Source organism: Cynoglossus semilaevis, chromosome 10 (assembly GCF_000523025.1).
Source record: "Cynoglossus semilaevis isolate Cse_v1.0 chromosome 10, Cse_v1.0, whole genome shotgun sequence".
Classification (NCBI taxonomy): Eukaryota; Metazoa; Chordata; class Actinopteri; order Pleuronectiformes; family Cynoglossidae; genus Cynoglossus; species Cynoglossus semilaevis.
Window position 1 is genome coordinate 13540507 of NC_024316.1, and position 15319 is coordinate 13555825.

Sequence of the window (15319 nt, forward strand, 5' to 3'; positions counted from 1 at the left end):
CTCCATGTACCCACCATGTTCCCTCAGCTCACTTACATCTCAACCCACTGACAATGATTTATGAGAAGAGGAGCCTTGGAGTCCCCGAAGCTATCTATCATCAGGAAAACTGCAGCAAACACAGGAATTATTTTAGGAAAATAGAACAGGGTCAACCTGATTACCTTGTGTATGCCCATAGAACTACTTACAGCAATTAATGAGGGGGTAGGGCAACAATGAGGCATTTGCAAAAAAAAAAAAAAAAAACATTGTCGTGGTCGCTGTAACAGATTTTGTCAGCCATGATGCTGGCATCACCTAGCTGTAGCTCTGATAGCTAAACATTGATTGATCACCTATCAGCACAGATTAGAACAACAGCTGCTGCGACCTAGAAAACAAAGCAGAATCCGGCCTATAGTGTACTCATACATCATGACCTACTTAATGTAGTTTTCCTGTCTTCTGACTCTCAGCATGGTTTCTGCTTATCTCCACCCTCCAGTGCCCCGCATTGGCTAATCTAGTAAAGAGGTTAGTGTTATTTCTGCATGTGCTTGACACTTCTGGTGCATAGAGAAAATAGGCTGGCGAAACGCAACTCAATGACAGAACAAACAGTTAGGTCGAACATTCTCTGGGAACATTCTCACAAAGAAGGTAAAAAAAAAGCTAGAGGACCACAACCTAGAAACCCCTTTTTGGTTTGGTTCTACCATTTCGTAAACAGGAAAACCGCACTCAACTGCCTGCAACCCACAATAAAGAGCACACACTGATTTTCATCCAGGCAGATCTGTGACTTTAACTCTGTCGTGTTTGGGTCTTTTTGAAAACTATACGGTTACTCTTACGTCTGACAGAGTGACATATTTGGAGTAACAGCTCATTTCTTTGTGTTTTCCCTATTTTTTAAATTATTCTTCACATTTTTTTTGTCCCTGTCCTCAGCATGAGACCCTGCAGTGGATGAAAAGAAATATCTACAATGCATTTCAGAAGTTCCATTTTTGTTTTTTTTATCACGTGCAAATAGTAGTATATTGTTTTACAGATATTATGCTGCCATGCAAATTTTCTGCAGCTCTTGGAAAAAAGATATCAGGTGTGCTTCACTTGCAAAAGTCTTTGAAGCCGTTGTGCCACAACTTTCTCAGCTGAAACTTTCTTGCATGCACGTACACCCACAACCCCCGCCCACACACAAACGAACCCTTCCGTGGTGTGAGACGCTCACACGCCAGTCCCTACCATTTACTCACCCCCTCACCTCTGCTCATGTAGGCACTTGAAGCCCACCTCTCTCATCCTTCTCTGTCTCACACCATCCCGGTGCCAGTGACATCACGCTCACGTTGCCCCACTGCCCTACTTACAAAGGGAGGGAGAGAGGGAGGGAGCTGGAGAGGAAGGAGACAGAGGTGGAGAGAGGAGAGGCTGAGGCAGATGGTAGGAGGAGGTTCTATAAATAGCACCTCCAGCTGATGGGGTTTTTTTTTGTGGTTAGGGAGATGGGGATGCGGGTGGAGAAAGTTTTAATCTTGTAACTTGTGATTCTCCTTGAAATTATTCACATTCAGTCCTTTGGTTCTGTCCATACGGCGAGTATGTGGGGTGAGACGGGGTGAGATACAGTACACTGTATGTACTGTACTGTACTGTATGTATGTGTGTATACTCATATTGTTATGTACTGTACTGTATGTATGTATGTGTGTATACCCATATTGTGCTTAAAGAAATTCTTTACTCTTGGTAATAAAAGTCTTATGAGCTTCTAATTTTAGAAAGTTCAACATCCAGGCACGTTCACACCCTGGGGATAACGTTTTAATGAGAAAGAAATAACTCTCTAAAAATGCACGTCTTATGTAAATGTTCATGCTGATGTGACTGCTCCACACTCAAGTGTCCTCGATGCTTGTGTCTCCCCCTAGCCGTTCGTTTTGGCCGCATCCCAAAGAGGGAGAAGCAGCGACTTCTGGATGAGATGCAGAGCTACATGAACAGCCTGAATGAGTCCAGCGCTGTGGACGCGGAGTCGTCTTCAGTGAGAGACGCTCTCCCCAGCCCCGATGAGGGGAATTCAAAAGAGGCGATTGGTGCCATCTCCAGAGCTTACCGTGACATCTTCACCAGCAGCACCAGTGGCCAGGAGAGGGCAGCCAAGAGAGCTAACATCACAACCACCACCAACAGCAACACCAACACCACATCCCTCTTTTCTCAGGATCCAATTTTCTCCCAAGTCTCTTCTCACCCAAATACCACCCAGGCATATCAGTCCTGCCCTGTTGCCCCTTCCCCTCTATGCCCAGTCAGCCCTAATGACAACCAGCCTGCATTTCACAATGTGGACAACAACCGCTACACCTATTTTGTGTCAGCAAACCAGATGCATGAGCAGTCCAACAGAACAGCAGCTGAGTGTGCCAATAACAACGCCTGGAATGCAGGAAGTGCCACAAATCAGCCAGCGTGTCCATGGAAGTTAGCTCCAGGAGCAAAAGTTCTGGTGAGTGTAATGATCCCAACAACAAAGTGAAATCTTTGTGGATTTGTTTGGTTATACAGTTGTTTTAATCTGAATGCTTGTATTTCTTCTGTCTGTCTTTTAGGCGTGTCCTCTGAATGCTTGCCCTGTGTCAGGTCCAGAGCGTTCCAGTCAGGAGATTTGGGAATCCTTCTCCCAGTGCTTCACCCCTGCTGTCAAAGAGGTTGTGGAGTTTGCAAAGGGCATCCCAGGATTTCAACAGCTCAGTCAACAAGACCAGGTCATGCTGCTCAAGTCTGGAACTTTCCAGGTAACGATGTTCGTTACATTTGACCCTTTTTTTCATATGTTCAAATGTTAATGATAATGTTAACGTCCCTCTGTCTGTTTGTGCTCAGGTCCTGATGGTGAGGTTCTGCACCTTGTTCAACTTTGAGGAGCGAACGGTGACCTTCCTGAATGGACAAACCTACCCACTGCCTACGCTGCATGTGTTGGGCATGGGCTCCCTGCTGGAAGCTATGTTTGAGTTCAGTGAGAAGCTGGGCTCACTGGGACTGGAGCCAGATGAAATGGCTCTGTTCATGGCTGTGGTGCTGGTCTCTGCAGGTGAGGGTGATAATGTGTGTGTGAAACACCATGACCAGAACAGTAATGTTTTTCTTTTGCTGTCATAACAACACTAACTTCCACTTTCGATGTGGTCCACAGACCGTTCTGGCATCTCGGACACGTGGGCTGTAGAGCAGCTCCAGGAGGGCCTGATTCGCGCCCTACGATCGCTGATCACCCGACGTCGCCCCGACGACACCACCCTCTTCCCAAAACTCTTGCTGCGCCTGCCGGACCTGCGCACCCTGAATAATCTACACTCTGACAAACTGTTGGCCTTCCGCATTGACCCTTGATCAGATCACATGTTCAAGGACAACACACAGAACTTTTCCACACAATCAAGTCACAACACATTCACACATGAATACATGATACCAATCAAGGACATGGTTTTGAGCAATGTAAAGCAAGGTGGTAAAAAAATACAGAGCTCCATCTTGTGGGGTGGTGAGGAGTTGCACCGTCAGTTGAGGGACGTGTACATCTAATCCTAACCCTGTCATTTCTTACACACTGCCATTTCTGAAGGCTCAACAGGGCACCGTCATTTTTGTAGTTTTTGAAACCAGACAACTTCTAGGCAATCATTAAAACTGCTAACCTCACTCTTAGATACATCTATTTCAGCTCTGATATTATAATGCAATGTTAAATCAATTGCTGTTGGACCATCAGAGTGGGTATGAGAATGGTTGGAGGGAAAACAATGACTGACTCTTTAGCCAGTGTGCTGGCCAATAGTGGTATTGCAACCAAAATAAAGCTGAATTTCTTAGTGACTTTGGGGGAGAGGTCCATGTACTCTACACAAACACACAAAGACAGACTAGCACAGCACAGCATTTGGTCTCCAGAAAGCCTGTAAAACCCCAGCCCTCTGGTGGTTTAGGAAAGTATTGTGCTGTCTGTTGACTGGCAGTGACACACCAAAAAAAAAATTCCCAAACCCTCACCAACCAACAAAGCAAACAGAGTTAGCAGACCTGGCCCCCTTTTGGAGAGGTTGGGTAATGCTCTGCTAGGATGCACACAGAGACAGTAAATGGCTGATCACAATACCTCAGTAAAAACAGAGACTCTTGCAGTTTGACTAGAACAGATAGATGAGGACTTCTAACTTCCAAGCAGTGTTTTGTACAGCTAAGTTCTTGTGAATATGCAATAACCTTAAAACCTCTTAAGAAACAATGTTCCATTAAAACAACAAGTAATTGTGTAGAGTTGCTTTCGCTTGCGGAAAAATGACCTGCGCATTCGCTCGTTAAATCCGCTGTACTTGATAATAAAACGAATGAATCATTTTTAATTCTTTAAGCTGTACAGTTTCAACAGGCCATCATGACGCAGAAATCCAATGACTCATATTGTATTATTAGACAGTTAATTGCTGTGGGACCATTAGTGATAATTGACCATTCACTCATTCACTGACCACACAGTTTGTCTTTAGGAGAAAGGGAATCTGTACATAAAATATAGCGAAATATAAAACTTTAAGATAGTCATACATCAAAAACATGTATTCTGCGTTAGGGTTCGATCCAAACGGCTGTTTTAGTGTGAACTTTGAGACACGTTCTCACACCATGTCTTACTCTTTCTGACTGATCTTCCGAATAAGGTTGGAGACACATTAGCTTCTCGTGACTGTACAGAAATAAAGTTTGCATATATTGTAGTATAAGTGACAGACTGACACACTCCATGCATGTTGTGTTTTGTACAGTAGACCCCTTGCTTTTGATTTTGATTTTTGCCTCTGTACATATAAATTCCATGTCAGTGTTTATGCATCAGTGACTAAAGTGTAATGGATCAGATTGATGGGTTCCTTGTGAAGGAATGTACTGAGATGGTGATTTGGTGAGGCCGGGTCCTAAAGGAGACTGTGCAGTAGGGGTTCTTACATAGTGCAGTCACATTTCCTATATATAAAATGACCAGCCTAATCCCTCAAATCACCAGCACTCGCTCCGCACGCATCCTTCCTCTGTACCAAATGTTTGTCATACAAACACAGAAGATATATTTTGGTGTGAGAAATCTCATTTGATTGATCTTCTCACTGGTTTGCTTGTTTGATTGTGGCTGACTGAGCATTGCCTGTATATACTGTAAATTGTTGTTCTTAAATAGAAAGGATATAATGACATAAAGTTTAAATTGTACATTACTGTGTTTTTGTCTCTTTGTGTCAAACGCCTGTTTTAGCAAAGTTGGGCTGCCAATGATGTTTCAGCTTCAAATTCAGTTAAACGAATAATTAAATTAATATGTACATTTGGGCCTAGAAAAATATTGTGCAGCAAATACATTTTTTTAAGAACAGATATATACTATGGAGACTGCATTAAGCTCAGAAAATACTTCAATTTTCTCTTTAAACTTTGAAGCTATGTTGGTTGTGTTATATAACCATAACTTTTTTTTTCACAAAATTGTGTAATAGATTACAGATTTGACGTAGCGATAAGACGTAGTAAAGATTGAGCCTAACATTAACCACAAAAACAAAAATAATAAGTGGTGTTCATAGAACTTAGCTGAAACTCAAGCTATACATGCTTACATTCAATTCTCGAAAATACATACTATTTAGACAAAGATGTCTTACAGCGAGCATTTAATAAACTTCAATAAACTAATCTGAATAAGGAAGAAACCATACTTTTAATCCAGCCTTAATCCAGTCAAAGTGGTGCACGTCAGAAGCCAGAAGTGCTTTACCAACCGCCTCGTACAAGCGGGGTGCTACTGCCATCTAGTGGTATAAAGCAGCACATCCCGGAAGTCCTGAGATCATAAATAAAGACACTTGTCGACCTGTGTGGTTGACTATCACTGGTTAATGTTAACTTTAATGAAGTGGTTTTGTACGTGGTCTTCTCTGCTATGGCACTGCAGGTAAGTCAACGCGAATAGCATACAAAACAAGCAGTTAAATGGTACATTAGAGTACGGACTGTATCCTAAAACGTCTTTATTTATTAGCACATTAGAGTACGGACTGTATCCTAAAAACGTCTTTATTTATTAGCTTGTGTATGCTAGCTTGTAGCCTAGCGTAAGTATTTGGAAGAATCGTTCAGCTGCGTGTTCATGTAAAGGATGTACATGTTCAACAATAAGTTGTTAAATGGTCATTGGATTCATCACGAAATGAAGTTACGGTCGATGCTAATTTTAAGGGAACCGGAATAATATAATAGATTCATTTTATAACCATCAAACTTACGAGGTACTTTACTGTAAGTAAATTGATGCTTTGAGAATAACCCAAAAGTAAAACATTTTCTCTGCTTTGGACTGACTTTAAAATGCCAGTCAAAGCTGTTCTGTAGGAAAATATTTTATTGTTTTATTAAAATGGTCTTTTTAATTTTGTCATAGCAACGTACAACAATAGCAGAACAATTATGATATTAAAGTGAGTAATACGTTCACACCCTGACACGTACATGTAATCCAGTCATGTACAATGCATCTATATTTAAACGTAATACATCAGCAACTTCATAAAAAATGAATAGATGTAATATTAATAAAAGAATATTAAAAAATAGTAGCCATAAATTACACAACGGACGTTCTTTCGTTTAACTTCCATATCTGAGCTATATCCATCATCAGGTTTTATGAGATGAGTCTATGGATTTTTCCATCAAAGCGAAATTCAAGATTTAAAAGTTTTATTTGTTACGTGATAGTTATACAGGTATAACAAAGAGTGAAATGCAACCCCTTAGTCACTACCTTAGACGTGTGTGTGCAAGAAATAATAATTAAAAAAACGATTTGACAAAATAAAATAACACACACCAGGAAATGAGATATATCCAAAATGAATAAATAAATAACCTCAATAAAATTAATTTAAAAAAAACTGATGTAGGTTACATGAGCTTATATCAAATAGAGATTGTTTGTTTCTGGTAAGTATGAAAGTCTGTTTCTCAGGAGGTCTCTGTAGAGTGTGAAGCTGGAGAACGTTCTGATCCTTGTTTTTGCCAAGTTACTGGCTGTGAAAGAGGAGCTGATTCCAGCATCAATGGCCACCAGGGTAAATAACCACTTCTTGTCATCTCTCTGCAGGTGTTAAAACACAGAAGGAATAAAGTTGCAACCTCTCCAAGGTCTCAGGTCTGATCTTCAGTGGATGCAGTGTACTCCACCATGTTGGTGACAGCTTATTTTGCCATTATTGTCCTTCTCACCCTGTGCTTTGTCCTCGAGTTCACTGCTCGCCGCCTCACCCCAAATCAGTCCACAGCTGCTGTCGCCAACCCGGCCTTCCGTCGTTTCCAGACCATATTCCTCCGTGCTTACCTTTTGGCTTTGTGGGCAGACTGGCTCCAGGGACCGTACCTCTACAAACTTTACCGGCACTACAGCTTCCTGGAATCTCAAATAGCCATCCTTTATGTGTGTGGCCTGGCTGCCTGCGTTCTGTTTGCCCCTTTTTCAAGCTGGCTCCCCCAAGTCTTGGGCCGCAGACCGACGTGTCTTCTTTTCTGTTTGTGCTACTCAGCTTGTTGTCTCACCAAACTTTCCACTGACTACTTTGTTCTGATTGTCGGCCGTGTTCTGGGGGGTATATCTACCTCCCTTCTGGCCACCACGTTTGAAGGCTGGTATGTGCATCGACATGTAGATGTCCATGATTTTCCAAAGGAGTGGATCCCTGTTACTTTCACCAAAGCTGCCACATGGAACCATGGACTTGCTGTTGGAGCAGGACTGGTGGCCAACTTGCTGGCTGAGTGGCTACACTTGGGTCCAGTGGCTCCGTTTCTCCTGGCTGTTCCCTGTCTTTTGTGCTGTGCATGGGTGGTGCTCACTGACTGGGGCAAGGAGGAGGCTGAAGGAATTCCTCAAGGGGATAAACAGGCACCCATCAACGCTCCAAATGGAGGCGTGACTCACTTGTCTGCAAAGGCCCGGTTCTCACGTAGCTGTTATGAGGGCCTGCGTTGTCTGCTGTCAGACAAGAGAGTCATGCTCCTGGGTGGAGTGCAGGCTCTGTTTGAGAGTGTCCTCTACATTTTTGTGTTCCTCTGGACCCCAGTGTTGGACCCTCATGGATCTCCGTTAGGAATAGTGTTTTCCTGCTTCATGGCTGCCAGCATGGCTGGCTCTTTGCTCTACCGTCTGGCCACATCCACTCGGTACCATCTACAGCCAAGCCACGTGCTCTGCCTGTCTGTTCTCATGGCTTTCTTCTCTTTCTTTATGTTAACGTTTTCCACTGTGCCCGGCCAACCCAGACCTCACGAGTCCTTCCTGGCCTTCCTGCTGCTAGAACTGGCCTGCGGCCTCTACTTCCCGGCACTCAGTTTCCTGCAGGGCAGGATAATCCCTGAAGAGAAGCGAGCGAGTGTGCTGGCCTGGTTCCGACTGCCTCTGCACCTGCTGGCCTGCCTGGGGCTGTTAGCACTTCACGGAGAGGTTTCAGGAGCAGGTGAAGGAGAAGGTGGCAGCGGCACCAGGCACATGTTTGGAGGCTGTGCTGTCATGATGCTGGCAGCTCTGATGGCTGTGGTTAGTCTTTTCACTCTGGGCAGAAATGATACAGACCTTAGAGTGGAGGGAAACAGAGGAGGAGGGGAGGGGTTCTGAGGGGTTCTGGGACACAGAAGGACTTTGTTCAGTTTGGTGGGAGAGAAAATAAAGTTTTAATGGTGTGAGTTGTTGACAATTGTTACCAAAATCATGGATGAAGAAAACAAATTCCAAAGACAAAAAGCGAGGATGAGGTTTATTTTTATTTTTGGTGAAAGATGCATGGCTAAGGTAGTTTACATGAGTTGCCAGATTCACTGCTCCTGAAGAAAGAAAAAGCTGAAAGGGAGTGGGGTGGATCACATGTAATCAAATTTCAGACTTCATTTTGTCCTTTTTAAAGGGTAGTAATTATTCCTGTTTTGTGTTGGGATATTTTTAACACGTATCAGCCGACATCAGTGTCTGACACTTCACTATCATTCCATGACTGCAGATGCTTTATTCTTTGTTTTGTTTTGTTTTTACTTAAAACAGAAGGAATATTACTTTTCAGTAATTGTGACACATATTAGGAAATGTGAATGGATTTACATGGAAAGACATGTACATGTTCTGGGTATTTATGTTTATGTAAACACAATACTTTGCTTTCTGGTTATTTACAAGATTATTTTTAATCATTTGTCTTGGTTACAATAAAAAGGTAATATTATATATGATACAACGTCATTTTTTTACTGGTATTATGTGTTGTTTAATGTATTATGGTGAATTTCTCAATGATCATTGATGTATTTTCTGTTTGATAGTTATCCCCAAATTACATACACACGTGTCATAAATGAACAGCAGAGGTTTGATATTTTCAACATACACTTATACTTTCTTATTAAACTGTTTAACTGACATTAGAAGGCAATGGTTCTTATAGTGTGGGGCAGGGGGCTCTAAGTGGTACAGAACTTTCTTCAGAACTTGTATCTGTGTTTAACCAGATGATCCTGTTTTTCCTACTAGTTCTCAGTAATTTATAAAACAGCTGAGTCTTAGAAACAGATGGATTTTCTCTTTAAATGCTACTACATGTTAAGTAGTTGAATTTATTTCAGGGGCACTGACGTGTCAGTTTTTGTAATATTCATGTTAGAACTACAGCTTTCATAAGGTGTTTGTTATTTTATCACCTGATTTTTAATATAGTTACAGTATAATATAATGTTTAATGAATGAATAATTCATCTGTTCTAGAAGTGTTTTCGATGCATGCTGATCTGTTGACATTCTCCCCATTTCTATGTTCCTTGTATTTTCTGGACTTTTCTCCACGTAACAAACGTAACACATCCATTCTAATTCCCCCCTTTTTTCCCTGCTGCTATGGTACGGTCCCAGCTTCTCTCTGTGGCGCAGTTTCTGATGGATGCTGCTGGAACATCCCTCTGTGGGTGAGGGAGGGGGGACTGCACCGTCATAAATGTGTTGTTAGGGAGCAGGATTACAGTGTAGAGACAGTGATTCCAGTCTGACGAGAGAAGAAGAGGAGCATCTTGATCACTCAGCTGTCAGTCTACAATATTAGACAAGACGCCACAGCCACAGACTGTGACAGCCATTCACACTGAGACAGACTGCAGGAGGATAGACCAGCATCATGACGCAGGGAAAGGTAGGTCTCTGTTTGTTTATACACTACACTTCACATCATTATCTAGTGTTTCTGACCTGTGGAGGTTACTGACCGCAGCTGTCATTTTCACCTGCACACGTGTCCGTAGTGTTCACTAAAGACCTGCGTGACCACAAGAGACTGCGCACACATATGTATTGAAATAGCATGTAAATAGACTACAATAGTATTAGTTCATTCTTACTGCACTGTATTGTATTTTGTTGTCACTTTACACAGTGTGTAACTTAATACAAGCCAAGTGCGTCATCCCTGGCCTCATTGCGTTGCATCACCTTGACTTCACTGCAGGCTCTGGCTGCTGGAGGCTCTGTGATTAGACATTCTGTGTTGTCAATATTTAATTAATCAGAGGGATTAAGAGACAATAAATAAACAGTTTAAGCAAAAATACACAGAAAAGTCATTGTCAGGTGTACTGATGACAACAGATATTTGTTGGTTGTAGCTTTACATCAATGAAATTATTAAGGTAACTAATTTTACCATGTTATAAGAGAATAAATTAAAACCATTTTTTTTATTTTTTTGTTAATGCATTTCTCTTATGTCTTATCTGGTCAAATATTTCTGCAAATGGTTGCATTCAGTCAAGCCAGAGTGATGACTTAAGCAGGGTTTCTTAAACTGTGGCATGTGTACCGCTGAGTTACTCGGGCTCCCTCTAATGGTAAGCAGGGAATCTGATTCACATTAGGATTAGGTGGGTCACTTATTTGCTGAGTACAGCTGTTCATACTCTTGCTTCCTGTGTGCGTGTGTGATTGGTTCTTTTTGAAGTGCTACTTCATTGTACGCCACAAGGCTTCTTTGGCTGATAAATTGAACTAAAAGAAGTGAAATAAAATTTCACTTCTTTTACTAAATCTGAAATCTGACACCAGAAACATTCAAGACAAGGCTACATTCTAGCCTTTATAGCAGTGTTTCCCAACCCTTTTTGAGCCACGGCACATATATGTCATCAGGAAGCCCCATGGCACACCACCAAACAAAAAGTATATTTAATGAAATATAATAATCTTTTCATTAAATGACCTCATAATTGACTAAAATCTTGGCCTGTTTTGTTGAAGACAATGTTAATATACTGGCAGGAATTGAAGAAAGACACTCGCAAAGATCTTCAACAGTGCTGAGTATCCTTTTTTTTTAGCTTTCATAGCCATCTGCTGCCACCTATCAGAAGAGTATTTAATTGTTCTGCCTTTCATGTTTTAACGAGCAAAAAAAAAATTATATGCAATGAATAAATAATAGTTTTCAGCCCAGTTCAGTGAAACTGGGTAATTTTTTATGCCACAACTAATGATCTATCTCGACACACTAGTGTTCCACGGCACAGTGGTTGGAAATCACTGCTTTACAGTATCTATGAAGACATTTGTTATTTCCTGATTTTTAGTCTAAGATGCTAAGTTACATCTTTTTTACTCCATCAGCTGTTCCCCGCAAACAAAAGCACCAGTGACTTGTACTGTGATCAGGCCTCAGTTGTACCAGCTCCTCCCAGCTATGACGAAGCCACTGCAGGTAGGTCAGCATGATTCTGCAAACAGGAATGATGGGTGTATTGTGGTATTTAGATGGTATTACTGGTTATATTATTTATTTTTGGAGGTGGAACATGTCATAAAACATTTGAAAACCACTGATATAAACCACTAAAAAGTCTGAAATATTTTTTTTATAGACAACAGTACCCTGTGTTACAATGACGTTGAGATGCTCACAGAGATCAACTGGGATGATCTCAACGTCAGGAGGGTTTTCATTCGTAAGGTATGTTACTTTACTGTCACAAGGATAAAAGATTTATTTTTGTTTTTTTATTTGACTGAACTGAATTACTACTGAATTACTGTTTTGGTCTCAGGTTTACAGTATCTTGATGATCCAGCTTTTGGTCACTCTTGCCATCGTGGCACTGTTTACCTTCAGGTAAGTCCAGACTTAAAAAAAAATCCTAGTAAAAAAAAAAACAGTATTTTTTAAAATATATTAATCCACTAAAATGATCTTGCCTTTCAGTGACCCTGTGAAAGACTATATCCAATCCAACCCTGGCTGGTATTGGGCCTCTTAGTGAGTAATACTATTTTTAAAAAAGTAAATATTACCTGCTCTCGGTGCAGTTTTTTAGCTACTTTGTGACTTTCTTCCATCCTTAATTTTCATATAAATAACGTGGTAGTTGTATGAGCTGCAGCAGGCATTAAAATGACAATTCTGAGAATTTTTAGGTTGAATTCCTAATGTGTTGTTGACATTTTGTCCCCTTTCATTTCTGTGGTTTATGTCTCTATAACATTTCGGTATTTGCTTTTTAACAGCGCTGTGTTCTTTGTCACCTATCTGACCCTGTCCTGCTGCTCAGCCCCGAGGTTAGTTAATTTGATCAAACGTCAGTGAACATCAACAAAACCTTCTTATACTAATATCACTCACACTTGAAATGTGTTCTTCAACAGGAGACAGTTTCCATGGAACCTGATTCTGCTGGCCATCTTTGTGAGTATTGTCATATTTACATACACATCTAAACATATTTTTAGAGACTGTTACAGATGGGTTCAAAAATATTTTTAAATAAAAAATATGCTATCCTATAAATGCTATTACTTTCGTATTTCCTGATTTGAGAGGTTTTATGGTTCCTATTTCTTATTTGTCTTTTTACAGACCCTCTCCCTCTCCTACATGACAGGAATGTTGTCCAGGTATGATTAATGGTCACACAGTGATCACTCGTCCTACATTGATTTTGTGTCTACGCATTGATCAGTCTGGGTTAGATGGCATGTCATCCTTTATGTTCTCTGGTTGTCATATATTCTATAAAAATGTACTTCACCTTTTAATTTCTCTTTCGTTTTTATAGTTATTACAATACCAAGTCAGTGGTGATGTGTCTGGGCATCACAGCATCTGTTTGTTTTCTGGTCACACTCTTCAGCTTTCAAACTAAGGTCTGTAAAAATTGTGGGTTTTTTTTAATCATTTTTACATATTTTGATGTGTTGATTGAGGGTCAAATTATTTTGCCTCTTGTTCTTTCTCCACTCAGATGGACGTGACTTCGTACCAGGGGGTGCTTTTCATCTTCTGCATGGTCATGTTGATCTCTGGCCTGGTGCTGGCCCTCGTCCTCCCCTTTCAATATGTGAGTGTACCTGCTTTTCAAAATGAGGATCTGAATGTTACTGTATAACATTTAACTAAGTCATCAATATCATTTAGGTTCCGTGGTTGGATGGCATTTATGCAGTCTTGGGAGCAATATTATTCACGATGGTAAGAGCAAGTTTTTTTTACTTACATGTATCTGCTCATGTGAAATATTTTGGATGGATGGATGGATAGATAGATATTTAATGTATATTGTATTTTTCTATCTTTTGCAGTTTTTGGTGTTTGACACCCAACTGCTAATGGGAAACAAGCACTACTCCATGAGTCCAGAGGAGTACATCTTCGCCACTCTCAATATCTATCTTGACATCATCTACATCTTTTCCTTTTTCCTACAAATCTTTGGGAAACGGGATTAAACCATTGTCTAACAGACAAGACGTACCATTATAGTTTGTATGAAACAATGCTTCCATTGTAAAAGCTTTATTTTCTTAGTGATGCTAAGGCGAATGCCAAATGAGTAACTGATATGTCAACAAAGAAACATACAACCGCAACCTTATCCCTACTGTCTAGACTCTACTGTGTGTGAGAGGCCTCAGTATAATCAGGCTGATTACTAACTGTAGCCCTAAAAAACAAACAAATGGGAAGTGCATTCTCTATCTGCAACCATTTCCAGGAAAACTATAGATGTCAATGCTACTGTAAAGGTACAGTATTTGTTTTAGAAAATGCATGCATGAGTTCAGTATGCTAAATATAATAAATAAATCAATAGGCTGTGTCTTTGTATGTTAATTTAGGGACTGAAGGCACATGAGCAAAATATTGCTATATAATTATAGAACATTTCATTTTTTTAAAAAACAGTTACATGACTTTAAGTGAATTTTGATGATGTAAGACAATCTAAATTTATATATATTTTTATTATTTTGGATATTGTTCCTACGTATCTACATTGGTTTATTTGTGGTACACAATGTGGTTAAATGTATTCCATTTAACCCTGAATATGACTTATTCTGCAAGTATTATTTATGTACTTGATGTGATTTTTTTTGCAGTGTTTTATTTTAACCAATTATCTTGTAAATGACTAAACTACAGACCCCTGAAAAACTATGACCAAGTGCCATATGTGAATGGACTCACTGTAACTTAAGTCAAATGCATGTATTTGTGCAATAACTTGAATGACATGTTAAATGATATTTTAAATATATTTTTGACAGTTTGTGTAAAAGTATTTTAGAAGGTTTTTGAAAAATGAATAGATTTTAGAAGTGACCTTAGATTACCTTTATGAGAGAAAACACTCGTGCAGAAGGGATGTGTTGCTTTAACCCCTCACCTAATATTAGTTGTCCCAAACCTGTGGCCTGAGGACAACTTCTGGCACACAACTCCCCGCGTCTGGCCCATAATAATAAAATTATTTAATTATACCCCTTGGATATTTTTTTATGTTGCCAATTTAAGAAAAGTTCATGTGGTCCTCCACTGTAATGATGGTGGCAGAGGTGGCCCCAGCTCATTTGAGTTTGAGACCCCAGCTTTATATAGAAGTAACTGGGTTTGTTCTGATTTTTCTTTTCTTTTTTTCAGAATATGTGTCTCTGCTCCTTGTCGTTAGTTATTTGCATCAAACCTCTCTTCTGGTATCTGTGGTTCCGTGTATGTGTTTGAATGTAGTAGCTGTTTGAATGTGTTTTAAATAAAGATAAATCATGCATTAAAAATCTGTGTCGGCTCCACGTGTTTTTTGAAACAAAAAAAGTGTAGAAGAGAAGTTTATATTTCACTTTGTTATGGAGACATAATAAACATTGGATTCTTGATAAATAATAAACAATACAAATATGGAGTTTGACAGTGAAAATAAATTAAAACAACGCAAT

The 15319-nt window shown here is 40.1% G+C and overlaps 3 protein-coding genes across 3 annotated transcripts in view; all 3 read left to right on the plus strand.

Annotated features, from left to right (window-relative positions):
* nr1d4a (nuclear receptor subfamily 1, group D, member 4a) overlaps positions 1–5246 on the plus strand; it is a 16406-nt gene extending 11160 nt beyond the window's left edge. The window contains exons 5-8 of the mRNA XM_008318892.3: positions 1920–2497; positions 2601–2786; positions 2875–3085; positions 3188–5246. Of these exons, the coding sequence (XP_008317114.1) occupies positions 1920–2497; positions 2601–2786; positions 2875–3085; positions 3188–3384 (1172 nt within the window). The 3' untranslated portion in view covers positions 3385–5246. The remainder of the gene's footprint in view (positions 1–1919; positions 2498–2600; positions 2787–2874; positions 3086–3187) is intronic.
* A 617-nt stretch (positions 5247–5863) lies between these two features.
* On the plus strand, positions 5864–9435 carry mfsd5 (major facilitator superfamily domain containing 5). The gene is made up of 2 exons (XM_008318890.3): positions 5864–5995; positions 7184–9435. Exon 2 carries the CDS (start codon positions 7265–7267, stop codon positions 8705–8707), a length of 1443 nt encoding a protein of 480 aa, XP_008317112.1. The 5' UTR covers positions 5864–5995; positions 7184–7264; the 3' UTR covers positions 8708–9435.
* Positions 9436–9592: 157 nt separating this feature from the next.
* Positions 9593–15160, plus strand: LOC103385108 (protein lifeguard 2-like). The gene is made up of 12 exons (XM_008318889.3): positions 9593–10259; positions 11723–11813; positions 11974–12062; positions 12157–12221; positions 12312–12365; positions 12614–12664; positions 12752–12791; positions 12963–13000; positions 13162–13249; positions 13348–13443; positions 13521–13574; positions 13685–15160. Exons 1-12 carry the CDS (start codon positions 10245–10247, stop codon positions 13829–13831), a joined length of 828 nt encoding a protein of 275 aa, XP_008317111.1. The 5' UTR covers positions 9593–10244; the 3' UTR covers positions 13832–15160.
* Positions 15161–15319: the final 159 nt, after the last annotated feature.